This window comes from Cherax quadricarinatus, chromosome 68 (genome assembly GCF_038502225.1).
Source record: "Cherax quadricarinatus isolate ZL_2023a chromosome 68, ASM3850222v1, whole genome shotgun sequence".
Taxonomy (NCBI): domain Eukaryota; kingdom Metazoa; phylum Arthropoda; class Malacostraca; order Decapoda; family Parastacidae; genus Cherax; species Cherax quadricarinatus.
In genome coordinates this window covers 1,505,206-1,528,733 of record NC_091359.1, presented here as the reverse complement: position 1 = coordinate 1,528,733, position 23,528 = coordinate 1,505,206, and the positions used below count along the sequence as shown (strand labels likewise).

Below are 23,528 nucleotides of genomic sequence, written 5' to 3'. Positions count from 1 at the left end.
AATTCATAAATTACTTTCAATCCTGTGACAATGTACATCAGAAAACAGGGAAAGGCAGAAGAGGTAGAACACACAGAAAGGGGAAAGTCTTAAAAAAGAAGTAGCAGCATCTACCATTACATTAAAAAATACACTCCCCCCACCCCAAAAAATGCACTTAAATTACATTCATGGGGTATGAATAGGGGAGGAAGTGCTAAGCCCATTAGGGTCATACAGTTCTTGGGATATGGGAAGCAATCAGGTTTGATCCCAAGGAGAGATTAGGTCCAATTCCTTGTAACAGAGCCCCTCAAGGAAGGGCAGGTAGTAAGTTTAAAATTGGAGAATATAGGTTGAAAACTGTAAACTCAGCAATGTATGGAAACCTGCCTCTCAAAGGAGGATCTTCAACACTAGTTAGGGGCTCTTGATCTAAGAAATTAAACCCGACTTTCCCTTTAATGGATTCAACCTGATTTCTTCCCATTTCCCCAGGTGCTGTATGAGAAGAACCCCTATGGATTTAGTGATTCCCTTACCCAAGAATACAATAATAAAAGAATAAATAATGTGGAAATATGCTGGATAGCTAGTGCAACCTGGCAACCCTCACAAAGGACCAGGGAATCCAACAGCGAGCCTGACGTGCACAATGCATAGTTGTGAGTGGACGGTCTCCCATATGTGCCAGTGACTTAAGTTCTATACAAAACTTGTTGGTTACAGTTCAAGGATGCTGCCAATAATCTCAGAGGTTAAAATGGAAATTATTAAAAAAGAGATGGAAAGGTCTTTGATGAATGTGGAGAAGAATTGGAAAGTTCACTTATTTAAAGCAAAATGACTAGGGACACCAGCAAAATATTGAATAAAGATATGACAAAAACAAACCCTGAATGTTACACATAAAGGAATGGCAAGTCTAAAAATTGGATTTCTAGTGCTCTAAATAACTTCAAGTAATGAAGTAGACAATATATGAGAAAATAATACACAAGCAAATATGCTCCTTCATAACTAACAGGATTGTAAACCCATTTCAGTTTCGTTTCAGACTTAACAAATGGAAAGCTGTTGGGGTGGTAAAAAAAAAAAAATACAATAAATGCCTGACACCATTTAGACATCACTAGATCAAATAAATGTGCATTAGGCCTATTTACTGATCTACAAAAAACATTCAATATAATTTAAGAACATTCTTTGTAAACATGAGTACTACAGTATCTGAGGTCATACCCTCTTTCAGGTACAACCTCTGACAGATACAGATATGCAATCATAAATGACTTTCATCAGACACACTTCAGCAGTCTTGGCCTGCTATTCCTCTACACTGACCTACTAACAGCACTGAAGTCTCACTTTACAAATATCTGCCAGGGTAGGTACTATATAATACTGACCAGTACTTGGAAAAAAACCAAATATGATTAATAATGCACATATTAAAAAAGATGCAAGTAAATTCCTGGACCAACACTTAAACTCAAGTTCAATGCAAACATCCAACACATACCAAAGTTTAAAAAAAAAAAGAAAAAAGTGGGTAATCTTAAAAAAAAATACTAATGTACTACATTCCCCAAGTCACATTAATACCACTAATCTTCCAACTTTTTTTTTCTTTTGACCACTTACCATCATGATCCACAAGAGTTAAGTGCTTTCTAAGAATGAAATACAGTGGACCCCCACCTTACGATCAGCTCCCAACGCGACCAATTATTTAAGTGTATTTTTGTAAGTGCTTTTGTACGTGTATTTTTGGGGGCCTGAAATGGACTTATCTAATTCACAGTATTCCTTATGGGAACAAATTCGGTCTAAAACGGCACCCGAACAGACCTCTGGAATGAAATAATATCGTAAGGCGGGGGTCCACTGTACTGTACTCCCACGAGTGTGCTAAAACATGACACCTTTAGTAGTAATCATAATTCGGTACTTTTTAGCATGCTGACTAGCTTAATTCTGCTCCTTTAGTTACAAATAGGTAATCACACACAATACAATTTACTATACCCAATATATGTGCAGAAATTGGTGGGAAAGTACTTACCTGACTGTTCTTGTCCTTGGCTAATTCTGCTCTTGCTATGTTAAGTTCATTGCCATAGCAGACAACACTTTGCCAAAACTTCCAGAGGGGCTACATTTATGTCTTTGTTTTATTCAGTTCAATCTTGTACAAAGGTCAACTACACTTGTTTTTTCCACTCATCCTGACGAACTGCATACTATGCTGTTTGCACTTATTGGAGTATCTTTGTACATTGTTATTGGCAACATTTCAGTCTGTGGTTCCTGCACCAGGTGATTAACTTGTTCCTATGCTTGAAGTCATCTTTCAACACTTACCGTTCTGTTACAACTCATCAGTTTGACCTGGTTTGAGGGTAATATAACTCTTCATCAATGTTAGCTCTATTTGCAAACTGCTGCAAAGCAGTTAGCAGAAAGGCTTTTGTTGTACCTAGAAACCCACCTTTGTCTCTCCTCCCCATCAGTTTGGTCATAGATAGGGCTATTCACCACAGATTATATACAATACTCATGAAATTGTAATGACATGGTTGCAAACAAACCACTGTACAAGTGAGGCTTGAACTTGCAGCTTACATGCTGCTCTAGAGTTTTATAACTCACTTGTTGCAAGTGGTTTGTATACAGTAGTTTTGACATAAGATTAAATCTAGCAATTGAACATTGGTTACACTGGACTTAATGGAAAATTACTCAGTATTACTCTGCAAGATTTTCCAGGTCATGCTCTCAACTTAACATCTTTTGATAGATTATCCCATTTAACAAATTATATACACTAATCTCTCCTTTAATGTCCTTACATGCTTACTCTGCACTTTTCTTTGAAAATTCTACCTTAACGATTCTACATAATATTTTTTGGGTCTCTCTGTCTTGGTGGGAAATGGGCGACGTTAAAAAAAAAATTTAATCCAAAACTGATTTAATGTACTTGCATTAAATCTATCTTTTTGCTTTTGTACCAAGGTCTGGTACTTATCCTCGACCTCTGATCTCCTAGAACTAGCCTCCCTTCCGAGTCTCACCTTTTACTAAACACTGTATGGCTCCCATTAGTTTAGCATTTTACATTATAAAAATATTATTAATAATACAATTTACAGAAAAACTGCATGCATGCTATACAATGGAAATTAATTTTTAAACATTAATAGTGATAAAGTGAACCTAACAAGTTGTAAATCTATGGTGATTATCTGGCAGGAGTGTTTGGAAGAAAAGGTCCAGTGGGTTTTTCTGTTACCAATAAGGCATCAGGACTTCTCGCTGTCCTTGTGAGACTGAAAATATGCTACAATACAACTAAATATTAAAACTTTTGTGAATACTGTAGCTGGTGTTTTAGTTATGAGAGAGTACTGTATGCTGCTACCTTGAACACTGCATGTGATCATGCTGAATACTAATAAAATTTTGTCACAAGTTCGATCAAACTCGTCAGACATATACAGTATGTAATCTGACCAGCACACATTTGCTGTGGCTCAATCCCTATATGTACATTTTCAACTCTCATTTCCATTAAGAAATTGCTCAGCTCTATAGAGCAGTCACAGAATCTTTCTCCTGACAATATAAATGCCCTGAAGTCTTAGAAAACATATTTTTGTCGCCACGGTCTTTCATTGAGAAAACTTTGGCTGCCCTCCAGCACACCTAATATACAAACTGAAGAAATGTATCATACAGCAGTTATATGTAATACACTTGACTGCATTAGTGTGTTTAACTATTTGTTTTTTGTTTTACTGTACCTTGTGATACAATTTTATTAAATAAAAAAAAGAGGTCCTCCCTATATCTCTCTCTCATCATTACTGACTAATCTTACTTCTACCATACATGTGCATAAGATAACTGTGTTGCATATGTTGTATACACATTCTTGAATTACAAGAGTACTACAGTACTACAGAATAAAATAAGGCCACTTAAAAGTTGCTCAAAATATTCAACTTAAGCTAATTCAGGCACAAATAACTACTAGTCTCCCCCACACCTACTTACAGCTACATATTATCCAACCATCATGAGACCTGCAGTAGGCTGGATAACAAAAAGAAAATCATTTAGTTGGACGGAATGCTATTTATATAGAGTACAATGCTGTAGAGTACTGCAAACAAGGGATACTACTAAAACCCAATACTGACTGAATAATTACAGTCAATTTAAGCTTCATTCATTCAATTTTAACACCATTCACTCATTTAATAAAGTGAGCATTCTGGGCATCTTATTTTAAAGTGGGAATAAGACACACATGCACAATCATGCACCATCAATGACTTTTCATATCAGTTGTACTGTGAACTAATACAACTAATTCAAACACATTCACTAGTTAAAAATGCCCAAGTTATTAAAAGTCTTGTGTTGGTATTGCCAGCTGATGACTGATTATTCTTAGGGTTTTTTGTTATGGGCAACAAGGAAATACTTTCAGCAATCACCACTTGCATCCTGATGATCTCAACTCAGTAAGCAGCCACCTTTTTTGTGATGGGAGGAATATAGCCTCCATAGATACCACTGATCACTATCTTGACTTCAAGAAAGCTATGGCCTATGGACATTTTATCAGATAAATTTGCTGATGCACTTATGTGTCTATGCTCACTGTCACTACAAAACTTGAATGAATGCAGTTTGGAAAAGTGCACATCAGCTGGCAAGATCCAGCAGAATAAAACTTTTCTCAAGATTCCGAGGAATCCACTCCTCTAAATTTTACCTCTCGTACTAATACAATAATACAGTACCAGGCCATTAATACTTACTGAGCCTGCAAGAGTACTGTCAAGATGCCAGGATAGAGTTGCTGGTGCAGATGTATAGTATACATTCCTACCTTTCAGCACCACAACAATCTATTTCACTTTTCAAGTGAAACTGGTCTAACCATTTTCACCCCTTTTGGAAGATTGCAACAGTCCTATCTTAAAAAGATGTTGTATGTTTTCATGTGACCCATCCCATTAAAGAATCATAACTTCCAAGCTCCATTTGCAACAAATTGTACCTATTTGTAGCCATAGGAGTAAAGCTATGCTCTTAGAGTCCCTTCTTCAGGACATATGGAGAATAATTTCATCACATCACATGCAAAAACTTCAAATGCTCTCAAGATTAACTAATTTTAATTCACAGCCCAAGATGGGCTGTGAATTAAAGTCATGCATGTATCCTGTCTAAGGGCAATGTGTGGTTTAAATATTATGCAGAAAATTCGGAGTGTGGAAATTAGGAAAAGGTGTGGAGTTAATAAAAGTATTAGTCAGAGGGCAGAAGAGGGGTTGTTGAGGTGGTTTGGTCATTTAGAGAGAATGGATCAAAGTAGAATGACATGGAGAGCATATAAATCTATAGGGGAAGGAAGGCGGGGTAGGGGTCGTCCTCGAAAGGGTTGGAGAGAGGGGGTAAAGGAGGTTTTGTGGGCGAGGGGCTTGGACTTCCAGCAAGCGTGCGTGAGCGTGTTAGATAGGAGTGAATGGAGACGAATGGTACTTGGGACCTGACGATCTGTTGGAGTGTGAGCAGGGTAATATTTAGTGAAGGGATTCAGGGAAACTGGTTATTTTCATATAGTCGGACTTGAGTCCTGGAAATGGGAAGTACAATGCCTGCACTTTGAAGGAGGGGTTTGGGATATTGGCAGTTTGGAGGGATATGTTGTGTATCTTTATACGTATATGCTTCTAAACTGTTGTATTCTGAGCACCTCTGCAAAAACAGTGATAATGTGTGAGTGTGGTGAAAGTGTTGAATGATGATGAAAGTATTTTCTTTTTGGGGATTTTCTTTCTTTTTTGGGTCACCCTGCCTCGGTGGGAGACGGCCGACTTGTTGAAAAAAAAAAAAATGTATCTACTGTACATATGTGTAAATAGAATATTTGTAGTAGGGATCATCTCTTACCCACAGTTTTCCAAATCAAGATATGCTCCAGAGATAATCTCAACCCTAAGCCTTAAGAAAACACAAATTAGCAAAGAGTATGCATGAAAGCAATGAAAAAGTATGAAATGTTGTAAAGCATATATATATTTGTGGGTTAATTTTTAAGTATCTGTATATGTGTAATAGATATGAATACACTAGAGCTAGATCAGAACACTACATATCATTGGTTGACAGTACAAAATCTGATGAAGTCTGGGAATTGGAGGGAGATGAAAGACCTTCCTTCATCAAGGAGGACACATTAGGAGCAAAATTTGCTACAGGTTAAAGTAAAAGTGAGTGTACAGGTAGAAATTATCAAAACAGAATTAGCCATGCACTGAATGAATAAATTTCATATTATTTCACAAATTAAGACTTCATAAAGTGAAGAATCCTTATAGAGTATTTGTCATTCAGTAATGAAACATACTGTACACCTATAAGGCAATATTTATATTAACAAACAATAACTTATTACTTATCAATGAATTGCTGCATATTAATTATCTAATGTCAATACTGATTTTTAGTTTATCATTAATGTATCATGTTCATGAAGATGGGCTAACAATTTTTGCAAGTTTACAGGAAAATAAAATCATTAGTTGTGAGCATAATGCTCTTACTAACCTACAAGACACTTCACCATTATAATCATGGGGTAGAGCGTAACTAATAGGAGTAACCCAGCACATATGGAAATGGAAACAATCAGGTTCAATCCAAGGAAAGGGAAGAAGACGTATCCACTTGCTTGAATCAAGTACCCTTCACTGGCATCCAGGCACCACCCTTGAGGGTACACCCCATGATCTTTCCACACCTAAACAAATGGTAACACTTTAGTAACCTATACAAGATGAATTCTTATAAATTCCCAAAGATTACAGTATTACAAATGGAAATCTAATGATGCCATTAATTTGACCTATATAAAATTCACATAAATGTGCTGAAATACCAACAATAAGACAAGAACAGGGCCACGAAGTCTGAAAACTTTAATGTATCAAGGAGTTATCACATCAACTAAACTGTTCAAGAGCCTTTAATGGACCACTGGCACATTTAAAACAATAAGAAGTTCATCTAATAACTTCTGCATGATTTATAACTAGAGCGCACTATGGCTCTAGACTTTATGACCCTCCAGAAAACCAGTGCAAATGTTGTACAGTACTAAACTAAAATTATGTCTTAAAAGAAAGACTTGCCCTATACAGACACTATGTGACAAATACAGTGACTTGCATTTCTTAATCATGTCTGCAGATATTAACTTTACAAAGAGCACTGTAAATATAATTATTTTTAATTAGATAGCCTGAAATTATTGATAACATAGCAAAACACAGCTGACATGCAGATGATGCTCCAGCTGCTCGATAGTCAAATCCTGGAATGTCTTAAAACTATTATACACTTACCAAAATTGAGTAAATACAGCAGTTAATACAATTAAAGATGTAGATATCTGATATGCAGACATAATAACTATAAATATCTAAGTTAAAATTTAAAAGGGATGACATACAGTATATACAAATATATCTGCAACCTCTATAATCTTGTACTTTGGTTAGCAAACCTATTGGATATTAATAATTTTTAGTGTGTCATATGGTTTGATTAGGGCAAAGAGAGTATTATCATCAAATATTATCTTGAAAAAGGAAAGCTTATGTTATTTAGTTTTAATGGTTTCAAAATATAAATATAAAAGTACACTGGGTGCCAAGGAGTTATGTACTAATCAGTGTTTTACACAGCAATGTTTCTAGTAATCTTACCACATGTGTTAAACACTGACAGTAACAAGACAGAGAGAGAAGAAAATAAAGAGGTTTTTAAATATGGGATCACTAAAATTTTCTCCATGAAAAATGAAATATAGTCATGCATATTCTTTGGTAACTGAGGTAAGTTATGGTAATTTACTGTACATTATGCAAATTTTAGCAAGGTTAGATTAAGTTGCTATTTTAGTTTTGGTGGAAATCAAGAAACTGGCATAAAAATTTACACAACTATATTACACTGCTTTCCCTGGAGAAGTGAATCCTCAGGTGTTGCTAAATACTATAATATCATAACCACGACATAGTGACACAATCCAACACATTCTGACCTCTTATGTACAAAATATAATGAAATTTCATCATTCTGCACATAAAAAAATATGTACAACAAAAGCTGGCAAACATAACTGCAAAGTTGACATGAAAATAGCCAAGTTCTTTCTCTTGCATTACAGAATTTCTAAGTAAGAAAATTTTATAAGTACAAAAAGTCTATATAAAGCTGCCTACAACTGACATTTTAATTTTTCAATAGTTTCACAATATCAAATTTGATCACATTACCATATAAAAGTTTGCATAAAATATTTCAAGTTAGAAATCTCTTTTATTCACTGTTACAAGAAGCCTACCATACCACAATGCAGAATGCTGTCTGGTAAAGATTGAAAATCCGAGCTGCCACTATAAACCATAATGACTGCCAGAGATTAATTCTATGTGAGAATTGAACAAATACAGCATGAGCAAGCCCTTGGAGTGAAGAGGCAGAGCTCTAGGTGATGCAATACTATCAAACACAAGTATCGACACACTCATGCACACAGGATGAGAAGCACTGCCTTGACACTCACCTACTACAAAGAATACATCATAAATATCATCTAAAGACTTAAGAAATCTTAATCCATTCCAACTTTCCTAATACAGCTTGATGTATGGTTAAACTATGAAGTCTCCTGGACTAAGTCAATTTGATAAGGAAGCTTATAATGTGTTGAAGAGAGAAGCCACTAATACAGTATATATGTACCAATGTCGGGAGCAAGGGGCTAGTAACCTCTTCTCCTGTATATATTACTAAATTTAAAAGGAGAAACTTTTGTTTTTCCTTTTGGGCCACCCCGCCTCGGTTGGATACGGCTGGTGTGTTGAAAGAAAGAATGTACCAATGTCTAAAAAGAAATAAAACAAATAAGCAATGGTTACAATATACTGTACATTATTATTACATTCATGAGGGAACCCTAAAACCCTAAGAGTTATATAGTGCCTGAGGTATGGAAGGTAATTAGGACTGACCCAAGGAACAGGAAGCTAGTGCCACTTCCTTGGATCAAGAACTCTTCACCAGCATCAATATATTCCCTCCTCTCAAAAGGAGGGGGGAGACCTGAAAACAAAAGTCAGAAGAAATAAAAGGTTTCAAACGAAAATTACTAAAATCTTCCTAGGAAGGATACAAACCAAATTTTGGTTCAATATTCCCCTTATATATACCACTATATATAACTGGAAGAACAGTGACCACTTAAGGCTATGACTAATCATCCATCTTCCCCAATAAATTATTTTTGCATACACATGCACTCAAAATCTCTCATAAACTACATTATTATTATGATCAAAATGAAGCACTAAACCCACAAGGTCATATAAAATACATACTTATTTTGAACTGTAAATAAAACGGGCATGAAATTTGTCCCCCTGCAATAGGGCGAATTTCATTATTTTATTTTACTGAACTGTCGTAACTGCACGCCTCTGTAAAGACAGTGATGTGTGAATGATGGTGAAAGTATTTATTTCTTTTTTAGGTCACCCTGCCTTGGTGAGAGACAGTCAGCATGTTTAAAAAAAAAAAAAAAAAAAAAAATTCCTGAGGAATCAAATGAATGTCATCTCCAGGAGCTAGAGATGAATCCCTGTAAACTCAAATAGGATAAACTGCAATGTGAGGATATAGAGTAAGGGGACATACATGAAAAAACACAGACGAGTTGCAGGTAAGAAAATGCTTTTCAATCTCAGGGTAGTATGAACGTGAAATAAACTGGATGTAGAAGTGGAGGAAAAATTGGTATACAGTTTAAAGATTAGAAATAATAGGGTTCAAAAGGTCAGAAACCAACACTGCTAGTCCATGAAGCTATTAGTGTAAAGTGATGATAAACAGAATACAGTACTAAATATAAATACCCAGCAACAATTTACAAATTGCTAGCATTTAATTCTCTAAAATGCACAATCTGGTAAATTGCCTTTATGTTGTACTCGTTTATTCAAATATGCAATATGAAAGCTGTTGCATACAAAAGGGAAATTTGTGTTAATTTTTGCATACTGGGCAGTCTCACTAATAGTGAACTGCAATTTTTTTTCCAAGGATGCATACATGCAGGAGCTACTATGAAAACCCAACAAGACAATAACTGCACCAACCAGGCTTTCATAAACAAAAGAGCATAGAAAAAACAGACACAAATATCTCTTTACCTGAGGAGGAACTAGAAGAGAATAGCTGGGAGCTACACACCAACACAGTCACAGGAACATCCAAAAACACTTTCTCAATGGAAAGTGAGGAATTGTAATGACCCAGACAACAGAGGTTCAAAGGTCAATACTGTACGATGAAGTTAATTTTAGTCGGGGCCAAGAGCTAGGGCTTGTTCCCCTGCAAAATAAACTAATAGACAAAAATAGTACAGGAATAGTGCTGTGATAGACCCCTACAATACAATTTGCCTCTGAATTACACAAAAACATTTTTCAAAGAAACATAAAAAATTACTATACATTTTCAAGTTCAAAACATATTAAAATAAAAATTCTACATTCCTTGTTTTTTGTTTTTTTTTGCTAACAAAAATATATGACCAACAGATAATGTCTATTGGTTACAGAATTGTTCATTGTTACAACCACAACAAAATGATATAGTTTCTATCCACCACAATCACCATTACCAGCCACACACTTTCCATATCAATCTATTACATCAAGGGTTTACTGTACATGCAAATTGTCATTAACAACTACTGCTCCAAAAAATATGAATATAAACTATTATCATGATCATTACCTTGACTTGGGGAGACCTGTACTAGTGGGTTCAGAGGTAAACAACCCAACTGGAAGACTTTCATATACCTGTACAGTATACAGTAATAATTTGATACAATTGAAAGAAGAATACAGGTAGGCCATCACTAATCTGGCTCCATCGGTAATCCGGCACTAATTTCAGCTAGCATAATTTCAAATTTCATCATTATACTGACTCAAATCATTACACTAACTCAAATTTCATCATTATACTCAGAAATTGTGCAGATAGTTGTATTCTGAGCACCTCTGCAAAAACAGTGATAATGTGCGAGTGTGGTGAAAGTGTTGAATGATGATGAAAGTATTTTCTTTTTGGGGATTTTCTTTCTTTTTTTTGGGTCACCCTGCCTCGGTGGGAAACGGCCGACTTGTTGAAAAAAAAAAAAAAAAAAAAAAAGTTGTAAATCCACAGCAGCAACCAGTGGAAGAGAAAGCAGTGATGAAAATGAGGAAGATGTAGCAGAAAGAGTCTCTGTTGATGGGTTAATTAAGTGTATTCAAACCTGGCCACTCTGTAATCTGGCAAACTCACTAATCCAGCACACTACAGGTCGCAATGATGCTGGATTAGTGATGGCCGACCTGTACTGTATCTTTAATGAGAAAATGTAAAAAGATGTCTGTTTGTAGAGGTGAAAGAGACAGAACAGGCATTAAGGGAAGGGTGTAGGCAAAAAAGAAAGTGGAAGTAACAAGTGATGCAGTAAATCTTTGGTGGTTACAGACTGTTCTTCAGGAGAATGTCTCCTGATGCCAACCTTTGTCAGATGATGACTCATTAATCAGTTAAGCATACACTTACCTACCAGATGTAGGTTTTTACAACTCCACATAAAAAAAAAAAAAGGTTGCCACATAGTAGTGCCCAAAGACAGTGCCGTAAGTGGATAACAAATTGGTGTCACTCCAGAAATCATAGAAAATCAATATTATTAATTATTGTTACTATTAATTTTATGATTACAGTATGTAAAAAAAATAAAAATGCTAAACATCTGCATTAGAAGTAAAATTATCAAAGAGGAGGGTGGGCAGAGTAAGCATTTTTGAGCACTGAAGATTGGGTCTGAAATCAAAATAATGTGCTCTCTAATGAAGGGGAAATTCAATCAAAAGATGTAGGATTAAATATGACCTGACAATTCTTGCAAAGTTGTACCAGGAACTCTGATTTTAAAGGGTAATTTACATAAAAGTATCGGAGAGTGACCTTGCTTAATAATGATAATCCTTTTTTCATCTAGGTACTCATTGATCATGAGATTTGTTAAATACAGATCAATAATCATCTGCTGTACACACTTTTTTGTCTATTCATGTATGTGTTAAATGTGAAATTCATATGCTCACAAGGTATAAAAACCTTTCATTAAGGATCTGGGAAAGGCAGAGGGCTATGATCAAAGTGTACCTGTCAAGCATGACATCTCTGATGCCTTTATCTATTGCTGTAGACCAATTTCCTACAGTGATTGTAGTCATGAAGGTTAGCATGTAGATTCATTACTTAAAATTCATAGCCCAATAAGAGGTGCTGCCCAATTACACTTTTAAAAATTAAGAAACCCAGTTTAATTTGTATGATTCCAATTTCCCTCACTTGTGATATACTCTGCCTGGTCATATTTTCAACTGTGACAGGTGAGAACTTTTCTCAAAGTGGGCTGGCTTGGTTCATGTCATTTGGAGTTACCTACTGAGAAATGAGTCTTAATGACTATTCATTACTAATAATGAGCTGTGCAAGGAGAGGAAATAGTTGTCTATAACTTTCAGCACTATAATCTCTATTTTTTAATAGAGCAAAATGCATTCTGAGGAATTAATCAAACCCAGTAAGGCATACAGAACCCTTTCTCGTCAAACAAAAGGCAAACATTATCTAAACTGATAGCTAACTACCAAATTATATAGGAAATTATTTCACTGGCAAGTGGCAGCTGCAGCTTTTCAATACTTCATTAACTTGCTTAGTAGCAATATTGTAATAACAAGCACCATCCAATCTGCCAGCAAGCATGCTGAGTAAAATACACAAATAACCCACACACAGGAGAAAGAAACATGACATTTCTCCTCTGTGGGGGTTATTTGTGTATTGTTCCACTTACAGTATTGTGCCTTTTTGTTCTTTCATTAAGTAAACTTTGCAAACAAATTATGTCTAAACCCAAATACATCCCATAATGATGTAGTGTGAAGACTATTAAGTTACTCTTAATAACAGTACATACTTGATTTGTGATTCATCAAACCAATACAATGTGATTCATAACTTGAGATAAGAACATAAGATATACCATGCACAGTACTTCACTCAAGTTATACTTAAAATTTTAAAATCTTCACTTCATTGTTGATAGACTTATCAAAATAAGGTGAGCTGTACCCCTGACAAACTTAAATATATATTCAGTATTATTAAATAGCACCGATGTTACCCATATTATGGGTTGTAGTTGGTAGTGTCTTAAATTCCTTAACTATTACTTCTCAATCATATTGCAAAGGATCTTTAAGCATTGTGAAAATACTGCACAATTTATAAGAAAAGTTAGTACTGTAATACACTACAAAATAAAATATAAATATACAAATTTATGGCCTAAATTTCTACAGGGCATACTCTTAAAAAGTTAGAGTCAAAGAATATTACATGAATGGATATATCATCCCTGAAGTAACGTCGGACCTCCGGTGGAAGAGTGAGCGAATGTGAGAGACGTGAATGGTCCAAGCCTGCATCAGATCCTCCCAGGGCATGGCGTATTAAATGTGTAGATGCATTGGTATCAACAGGCTTGAGAGACAAACCTTTCTGTCGCTGTTCTAACAACTGAGCAATCTCCCTTAAGGTAATAATTTGCCTTGGGAATCGCACTGGCTGGAGGGTCTGACGGCCACTCATGTACTCTCCAACCAAATTCACAGAATTTAAAGCACTCATACATTCCCAAAGACCGTCTGAAGCCATCAATAAAAACCTGTCGTGAGGACGCAGGCGATGATAAGTCACCTCTGGTACAGCAGTGAGATATGGCGGTGTCAAGCAATGAGGAATTATATTATCAGGTCCTGCGTAACGCTGTATTATTCTGATCTGCGTATCCCGGTCCCATTTAAAACGAAAATCTCCAAAGGCTCTGAAGGGCATAAGCATTCCTAATAATCTCTGGTTTCTTACCACATATTCTGCTTCTATTGGTGGATGTTCCGACAGTACCCGGTCTACCTCAGATTGATTTTCCCAAGAGTGGTCATTTGTAAGACGAAGAGCTTGCCAGCCACCTCCTGCACTTTGTCTTTGCATTCCTAGCACAGCCCCACAATCTCCTGCATTGGCAACATGGAGGTGAGGACCATCAACATGTGCTACACATGCCACAGACCCTGACAGGGCCACACGGAGCAGGGGCTCTAACATGGAGGAATTTTGATTTTCCACAACCTCATGGCCTAAATCATTATCCAGTTGAATAAATGCACCCATTAGTGCCTCTTCCATACTAAAATCCTGAGAAACAGAGGCCAGTAAATTTTCACAATAGCTCAACAAGGATGCATCGTAGATCTCCTGTAGTCCTGAGACAAATTTTGATGGGTCATTATAAACCATGATGAGGGGGACACGACAGCCAGCCTTCCACTCAGACACAACACGACGCAACTCTGCACGAGGTAACAGCGAAGCAGCAATATAATCAAACAATCGCTTGGCCACCACCTGGCTACATTCTGGACCTCCATGGCCATCAAACACACCAAACAGGTAACCTGAAAAAGTAAATAAATATTAAATAAAAAACTGAATGTCAATGTTTCATAAGACTACACTGCTTACTAATGACTTGAAAAAGCCTTTTTAATATAACAATATTGAGACCCAATTTTCCAATACCCATAATTCAACAGTAGCACACTTGATGCACAACTGAAGGGATTCTTGGCTTGATTTTCATGACAGCATGTGATGTATAGGCAGGTCTCCTTATTACACTTGTTGTCCCCTCTTCATTTAGCAGATTTCCATGTGTGTACAATATGTCATTAGGTTTGATTATATTATTTGTAGTGGTGTGCCTAAGTACTGGTATCAGTAGGTATCCCATCACTAGTTATTTATTTCTAATGTCTTGGTGCTATTTTTTTTTTCTTTTCAAATAATTTATTTTTTCTTTAGTTAATACTAAGACCCCCAAAGAGACTAAGCTAAAATAGATATACATAATGTAAACAATAGTTCTGAATCTAGTGCCTGGTTTGTTCGTCTTCGACAAAATTAACACACTTCCTCCTCCTTTTCAGAAACGTATCCTAGAGAATATCTTAATGAAAGCTTTGATCTCTGGAAGCAAGTTCATTCTATCCATCATTCTCCTTTTATGTTTATACATACAGAGTTTGGAGGGATATGTTGTGTATCTTTATACGTATATGCTTCTAAACTGTTGTATTCTGGGCACCTCTGCAAAAGCAGTGATAATGTGTGAGTGTGGTGAAAGTGTTGAATGATGATGAAAGTATTTTCTTTTTGGGGACTTTCTTTCTTTTTTGGGTCACCCTGCCTCGGTGGGAGACGGCCGACTTGTTGAAAAAAAAAAAAACAAAAAAAACATACAGAGTGTTTCAGAGAGTTTCAGTGGGGAGAAATAAATGAGATTAGGTAAGGGGTTTCAAATAGAGTTAGAGCTACAGGAGTAGCAATAATGTTGAAGGATAAGTTATGGCAGGAAAAGAGAGAATATAAATGTATTAATTCAAGGATTATATGGAGTAAAATAAGGGTTGGATGTAAAAAGTGGGTTATATTAAGCATTTATGCACCTGGAAAAGAGAGAAGTGTAGAGGAGAGAGAGAGATTTTGGGAAATGTTGAGTGAGTGCGTGGGGAATTTTGAACCATGTGTGAAAGTACGTACTTGTGGTTGGGTATTTCAATGCTAAATTGGGTAAAATTGTTGTAGAGGAAGTAGTAGGAAAATTTGGGGTGCCAGGGGTAAATGAAAATGGGGAGTCTTTAATAAAGCTATGTGTAGAAAGAGGTTTGGCAATAAGTAATCTTTCTTTCAACACATTGGCCGTATCCTACCGAGGCGGGGTGGCCCAAAAGGAAAAACGAAAGCTTCTCCTTTTACATTTAGTAATATATACAGGAGAAGGGGTTACTAGCTCCATGCTCCTGTCATTTTAGTCGTCTCTTACAACACACATGGCTTATGGAGGAAGAATTCGGATCCACTTCCCCATGGAGATAAGAGGAAATAAACAAGAACTAGAAAGAAAATAGAAGAAAACCCAGAGGGGTATGTATATATATGCTTGTACATGTATGTGCAGTGTGACCTAAGTGTAAGTAGAAGTAGCAAGATGTACCTGAAATCTTGCATGTTTATGAAACAGAAAAAAGGACACCAGCAATCCTACCATCATGTAAAACAATTGCAGGCTTTCGTTTTACACTCACTTGGCAGGACGGTAGTACCTCGCTGGGCAGTTGCTGCCTACCAACCTACTACCTACAGCAATAAGTAATACATATTTTATAAAAAGAGGATAAATAAATATACAAGGTATGATGAGTGAACATTAAAATGGTATAAAATACCGACAGGCTGTTAGGTAAGACACATATGCAACAGTTAGGTATCTTTATTTCGAAATGTTTTGCCTACACAGTAGGCTTCTTCAGTTGAGTACAGAAAAGTTGATAGAAGAAGAAGATACTTGAAGACGATGTAATCAGTCCATCACCCTTGAAGTTTTGAGGTGGTCAGTCCCTCAGTCTGGAGAAGAGTATTGTTCCATAGTCTGAAACAATATGGAGTTGAAGTGACAGGATGGAGCCTTATATAACGCCAGGAGGCGAGATGTAGGCCACTAGTAGAGGTAAGAATGTAGTCGTTGGGAGGTCAGGTCCCTCTCAAATTCAGCCATTCTCACTAGTAGAAGTTGTCCAAGTTGATTTCAGGTCTGTACCAAGATACCCTTGTGTTGCAGTGTCTGACAGAGTGAACATTAAAATGGTATAAAATACCGACAGGTTGTTACAAGGTATGATATAGCACTTAATGAAAGTAGTTTGTTAGATTATGTATTTGTAGATAAAAGGTTGATGGGTAGGCTTTAGGATGTATATGTTTATAGAGGGGCAACTGATATATCAGATCATCATTTACTTGTAGCTACAGTTAGAGTAAGAGGTAGATGAGACAAAAGGAAAATGGCAACAAGTAAGAAAAAGGTGAAAGTGGATGTTAGGGTGAGATATAAGCAACTATTGGCAGAAAGGTGGGCTAGTGCAAGTATGAGTAGTGGGGGAGTTGAAGAGGGTTGGAATGGTTTTAAAAATGCAGCATTAGAATGTGGGGCAGAAGTTTGTGGCTATAGGAGGGTGGGTGCAGGAGGAAAGAGGAATGATTGGTGGAATGATGAAGTAAAGGGTGTGATAAAAGAGAAAAAGGTAGCTTATGAGAGGTTTTTGCAAAACAGAAGTGTTACAAGATGAGCAGAGTATATGGAGAGTAAAAGAAAGATGAAGAGATTGGTGAGTGTGTGCAAAAGGAGAGCAGATGATAGAGTGGGAGAGGTACTGTCAAGAAATTATGATGAAAATAAGAAAAAAATTTGGAGTGAGATAAACAAGTTAAGAAAGCCTAGGGAATGAATGGATTTGTCAGTTAAAAACAGAGTAGGGGAGTTAGTAGGTGGGGAGATGGAGGTATTGGGTAGATAGCGGGAATATTTTGAGGAACTTTTAAATGTTGATGAAGAAAGGGAGGCAGTAATTTCATGTACTGGGCAGGGAGGTATAACATCTTTTAGGAGTGAAAAAGAGCAGGATGTGAGTGTGGGGGAGATGCATGAGGCATTACGTAGAATGAAAGGGGGTAAAGCAGCTGGAACTGATGGGATCACAACAGAAATGTTAAAAGAAGGGGCAGATATAGTGTTGGAGTGGTTGGTATTTTTGTTTAATAAATGTATGAAAGAGGGAAAGGTACCTAAGGATTGGCAGAGAGCATGTATAGTTCCTTTATATAAAGGGAAGGGGAACAAAAGAGATTGTAAAAGTGTATGGTAGGGTTATTATTGAAAGAATTAGAGGTAAGACAGAGAGTAGGATTGTGGATGAGCAAGGAGGCTTTAGAGTGGGTAGGGGATATGTAGATCAGGTGTTTACATTGAAGCATATATGTGAACAGTTTTTAGATAAAGGTAGGGAAGTTTTTACTGCATTTATGGATTAAGAAAAGGCATATGATAGAGTGGATAGGGGAGAAATGTGGCAGATGTTGCAAGTATATGGAATAGGTAGTAAGTTACTAAATGCTGTAAAGAGTTTTTATGAGGATAGCGAGGCTCAGGTTAGGGTGTGTAGAAGAGAGGGAGATTACCTCCCGGTAAAAGTAGGTCTTAGACAGGGATGTGCAATGTCACCATGGTTGTTTAATATATTTATAGATGGGGTTGTAAAAGAAGTAAATGCTAGGGTATTGGGGAGAGGGGTGGGATTAAATTATGGGGAATCAAATACAAAATGGGAGTTGACACAGTTACTTTCTGCTAATGATACTGTGCTTATGGGAGATTCTAAAGAAAAGTTGTAAAAGTTAGTGCACAAGTTTGGGAGGGTGTGTAAAGGTAGAAAGTTGAAAGTGAACATAGATAAGAGTAAGGTGATGAGAGTATCCAATGACTCAGATAAAGAAAAATTGGATATTACATTGGAGAGAGGGAGTATGGAAGAAGTGAATGTTTTTAGATAACTGGGAGTTGACATGTCAGCGGATGGGTTTATGAAGGATGGGGTTAACTACAGAAATGATGAAGGAAAAAAGGTGAGCGGTGTGTTGAGGTATATGTGGAGACAAAAAGCGTTATCTATGGAGGAAAATAATAAAATGTATGAAAGTATAGTGGTGCCAACACTCTTTTATGGGTGTGAAGCTTGGGGTGTAAATGCTGCAGTGAGGAGGTTGTTGGAGGCAGTGGAGTTGTTCTGTCTAAGGGCAATGTGTGGTGTAAATATTATGCAGAAAATTCAGAGTGTGGAAATTATGAGATGGTGTGGAGTTAATAAAAGTATTAGTCAGAGGGCTGAAGAGGGGTAGTTGAGATGGTTTGGTCATTTAGAAAGAATGGATCAAGGTAGAATGACATGGAGAGCATATAAATCTGTATGGGAAGGAAGGCGGGGTAGGGGTCATCCTCGAAAAGGATGGAGGGAGGGGGTAAAGGAGGTTTTGTGGGCAAGGAGCTTAGACTTCCAGCAAGCATGCGTGAGCGTGTTAGATAGAAGTGAATGGAGACTAACGGTTTTTGGGACCTGACGAGTTGTTGGAGAGTGAGCAGGGTAATATCTAGTGAAGGGATTCAGGGACACTGGTTATTATTACATAGCCGGACTCGAGTACTGGAAATGGAAAGTACAATGCCTGCACTTTAAAGGAGGGGTTTGGGATACTGGCAGTTTGGAGGGATATGTTATATATCTTTATATATGCTTCTAAACTGTTGTATCTGGGCACCTCTGCAAAAACAGTGATTATGTATGAGTGAGGTGAAAGCGTTGAACGACAATGAAAGTATTTTCTTTTTGGGGATTTTCTTTCTTTTTGGGTCACCCTGCCTCAGTGGGAGATGGCTGACTTGTTGAGAAAAAAAAAACATACAGTAAACTTTAGCAAAATATGCCCTTACAAAATAATATTGTAAAAGAGAGAGTAGGTGCCTGGAAACTGAGAGAGTAAACTCACAACAAAAATGCTACACCTTAGAACTGACCAGTGGTGTGAAGACATCGGGCAACTGCTAGCTTGTCTTCTATTGGAGAATTAGATGCAAGTTGATTAGAATCTACAGAATCTATTGAGTAGGTTGCAGCAGGCATTATATCTTGTGATGTCCATTCTTGATCTCCACCACCACTCACTTGGACCACTCCTTCATTCTGACGCAGAATCTGAGTCACCTGTTGACAAAAAATTGCTGAAAAGTGAAATTTCTTACTCTATTTTAAGGAAATAAATAATACTAACAAGAGTCCGCTATATAGTAGTTCAATAATAGAGCAGTTGAATAGCAACCAAAAGGACCAGGTTGATGAATGGCATACGCAACACCCAAGTATATTTTTACTGGCAAGATGTTTTGTCTGCACTTTTTCAATCTAATACAAAGGCATGAGGATGGAGATTTACTTACGAACAGCCAGAGTAGAGGTGTATCATCACATGGAAGGCAAGACCTACTAGGGGAAGTTAGTCATGTTAGTAAGATGGGCTAGAAGTTAACAACAGAGTTGAAGATATCCTCTGTACCAAGATTCCAGGGTGCTGCCAGACACAGTCACACTCATAGAATCTTGGTACAGAGGATATCTTGGTAAGTAAGACACAGGCATCTTTATTCCGAAACGTTTCGCCTACACAGTAGGCTTCTTCAATTGAGTACAGAAAGTAGGCAGGAGCAGTGGAGATGTGAAGATGATGTAATAGGTCCATAACCCTTGGAGATGTAGATTTGAGGTTGTCAGTCCCTCAGCCTGTGGAACAGAACGCTTCTCCAGGCTGATGGAGTGACAATCTCAAATCTACGTCTTCGAGGGGGGTGGACTGATTACATCATCTTCATATCTCTACTCCTCCTGTCTACTTTCTGTACTCGGCTGAAGAAGCCTAGTGTGTAGGCAAAACATTTCGGAATAAAGAAGCCTAACTGTTGTCTATGTCTTACTTACCAACCTGTAGGTATTGTATACCATTTTGATATTCAGAGGATATCTTCTTCATTACTACTGCTAACCTCTGGCTCACCTTATGGGCATGACCTACCTCCACTAGTTGGTCCTGCCCATGTGTAACTATAACTTCAACTGCTGTACCTCTCCTCTGGCTCCACTATATCTCCATCTTCATGCTTCTGTATTACACTGATAAAGCCTACTGTGAAGGCAAAAATGTTTCACCAATAAAGATGCCCAGGGATTGCATGTATCTTGTAAGACAAGACACAAGTGATATTAATGTTTCACCATGAATGGCTTTTTCAATCCTGGAGATAAAATGCAAAGAATATATAGCAGTAGAAACGAGGTGCAGAGGTGGGATCAATACATCAGTACAGCTGTAAGGCAGAAGGATAGTGGGACATAGCTGGCATGGGCCAGTAGGCCCACTGCAGTGCTTTAAAACTCCTATTTCTAGACTACTGTGGAATTTAAAGTAAGTTGGAGTTTTGGAGTACTGCAGTGGGTCTATTGGCCTATGTCAGTCCACTCTAAATCCTGCCTTACAACTATATTGATCCAACCTATCTGCACCTCAATTTTACTGCTATATAAACCATGCCTGTGGTTATCTCTCTATGACTGAAGGAACCATGCATGACAAAAAAAAAAGTTTCCTCAATAAAATATGATAATGCACACATTATTTCACATTTGTCAGTATTTTATACCATTTATCAACTTGTAGATTATCTAAATCATTAATTCACAGTTTATACCATATCCTACCTATGTGGTTTATTCATCAACTTGTTGGTACATGTGTTATATATCTTCCATGTAATAAAAAATACCAAGATTCCATTCCTGGGTTGGGTGATACAGAGGTAAGTTATTGATGAGTAAGACAAGTGCAACAGCTGGGTGTAAGAACATAAGAAGGAAAGAGCACTGCAGTAGGCCTACTGGCCCATGCTAGGCAGGTCCAAGTCACCTACTATCTTTCACCACTGTGTGGCAAAACATTTCCTCAATAAAGATTCCCATATGGTGCATAACTGTCTCAATCTTCAACTTTTCGTTTTTTTAAACCATTTATCACATCTGTCAGGCACTGCAGCATTATGGGATCTTGATACAAAGAATTCTTCAAAACTCGTGCAACCTTTGGACGAAGGTCTGGGAGTGATCATGTCGGAGGATCTCACCTTCAAGGACCATAACATTGTATCAATCGCATCTGCTAGAAAAATGACAGAATGGATAACAAGAACCTTCAAAACTAGGGATGCCAAGGCCATGATGACACACTTCAGGTTGCTTGTTCTATTTAGGCTGGAATATTGCTGCACACTAACCACGCCTTTCAAGGCAGGTGAAATTGCTGACCTAGAAAATGTACAGATAACCTTCACGGCGTGCATAACAGAGATAAAACACCTCAATTACTGGAAGCGCTTGAAGTTCCTGAACCTGTACTCCCTGGAATGCAGGCAGGAGAGATACACGATTATATACACCTGGAAAATCCTAGAGGGACTAGTACCGAACTTGCACACGAAAATCACTCACTACGAAAGCAAAAGACTCGGCAGACGATGCAACATCCCCCCAATGAAAAGCAGGGGTGTCACTAGCACGTTAAGAGACAATGCAATAAGTGTCAGGGGAAAAAGACTGTTCAACTGCCTCCCAGCATACATAAGGGGGATTACTAACAGACCCCTGGCAGTCTTCAAGCAGGCACTGGACAAGCACCTAAAGTTGGTACCTGACCAGCCGGGCTGTGGCTCGTATGTTGGATTGCGTGCAGCCAGCAGTAACAGCCTAGTTGATCAGGCTCTGATCCCGCAGGGGCGTTGACCCCCGGAACTCTCTCCAGGTAAACTCCAGACCTACTTAGACTAGTAGATGGTTCCACTATGATCCTGCCTCCTCCTGCCTCGCCTCACCTGACTACAGTATATACGGCACTTCTACAGCCCTTTGCTGTACATTCTACAAGAATGATGGACTGAACACATCGACTCCAGGCTGAGGGACTGATTACCTCAAACTCCTCTCCTTACACCTTTCTGCTTTATACTGGACTGATGAAGCCACTGTGTGGCGAAACGTTTCCTCAATAAAGATTCCCACATATTGCATAAGTATCTCAATCTTCAACTTGTCGGTTTTTAAAACCATTTATCACACACTATCTTTACTGTTAAAACGTTTCACTGACACAACAGGCTTCTTCAGTCAAACACTGAGTCAGCTGGAGTAGCAGCAAAGCAATGATGATATAATCAGTCTATCAACCTTGGAGAAAATAGTATTTGAGGTGGTCAGTCCCTTAACCTGAAGAAGAGTTCACCTCCATGGAGCTGCTAGTTCTACTGACTCTATATTTGACTGAAGAAGTCTACTGTGTAGAAGAAACATTTCAACAATAAAGACCCCCAACTGCTGCACCTGTCGGTTTATAATATAATTTTCAAGAACTCATTAACCCCGGTTGCCCTAAAATTAAAGACACTGCAACACACAGTTGTATTACCTCTTGTGGTGAAAGTTTAGGACGAGGAAAGGCGTTGTATCGTGTAGAAGTGTTGGAGAAGCAACACACTTGACCTGGATAACTGAAGACTGACCCAGACACTTCTCGCCTCCCACGAAATCCCTCAACACACAATACCTTGTTTCCTAAGCAGCGAGATAGCGGCCTTACATTCTGGTACAGACGGGAGAACACTCTGGCCATAACGTAGCTGCAAGTAGGGATTAGATATACTGTGGTATACTGTAGGTAGGGGATAATATGAGTATAAGTGAGGTTAGTGTTGACGGTGACGGTCTTGTCTTGTTTACAAGTCTCAGCAGACGAAAGTGGCCGCCCAGGAACACCAACCTCACCAATCTTACCTATTA

General features: G+C 37.7%; 1 protein-coding gene across 1 annotated transcript; it reads right to left on the bottom strand.

The window, feature by feature from the left end:
* Positions 1-1,960: 1,960 nt before the first annotated feature.
* On the bottom strand, positions 1,961-23,484 carry Pdp (pyruvate dehydrogenase [acetyl-transferring]-phosphatase 1-like protein, mitochondrial). The gene is made up of 3 exons (XM_053789826.2): positions 23,158-23,484; positions 19,673-19,859; positions 1,961-14,663 (listed from the first exon to the last, which is right to left on the bottom strand). Exons 1-3 carry the CDS (start codon positions 23,359-23,361, stop codon positions 13,495-13,497), a joined length of 1,560 nt encoding a protein of 519 aa, XP_053645801.1. The 5' UTR covers positions 23,362-23,484; the 3' UTR covers positions 1,961-13,494.
* Positions 23,485-23,528: the final 44 nt, after the last annotated feature.

What these genes read in the sequence shown, in the direction of transcription:
- Pdp (XM_053789826.2), bottom strand. Translation starts at nt 23,361, where the DNA reads ATGGCCAGAGTGTTCTCCCGTCTGTACCAGAATGTAAGGCCGCTATCT. An exon ending in CTAAACTTTCACCACAAGAG is followed by an intron (nt 19,860 to 23,157) that starts GTAATACAACTG and finishes TTTTGTCAACAG; the next exon opens with GTGACTCAGATTCTGCGTCA. An exon ending in CCGATGTCTTCACACCACTG is followed by an intron (nt 14,664 to 19,672) that starts GTCAGTTCTAAG and finishes TTACTTTTTCAG; the next exon opens with GTTACCTGTTTGGTGTGTTT.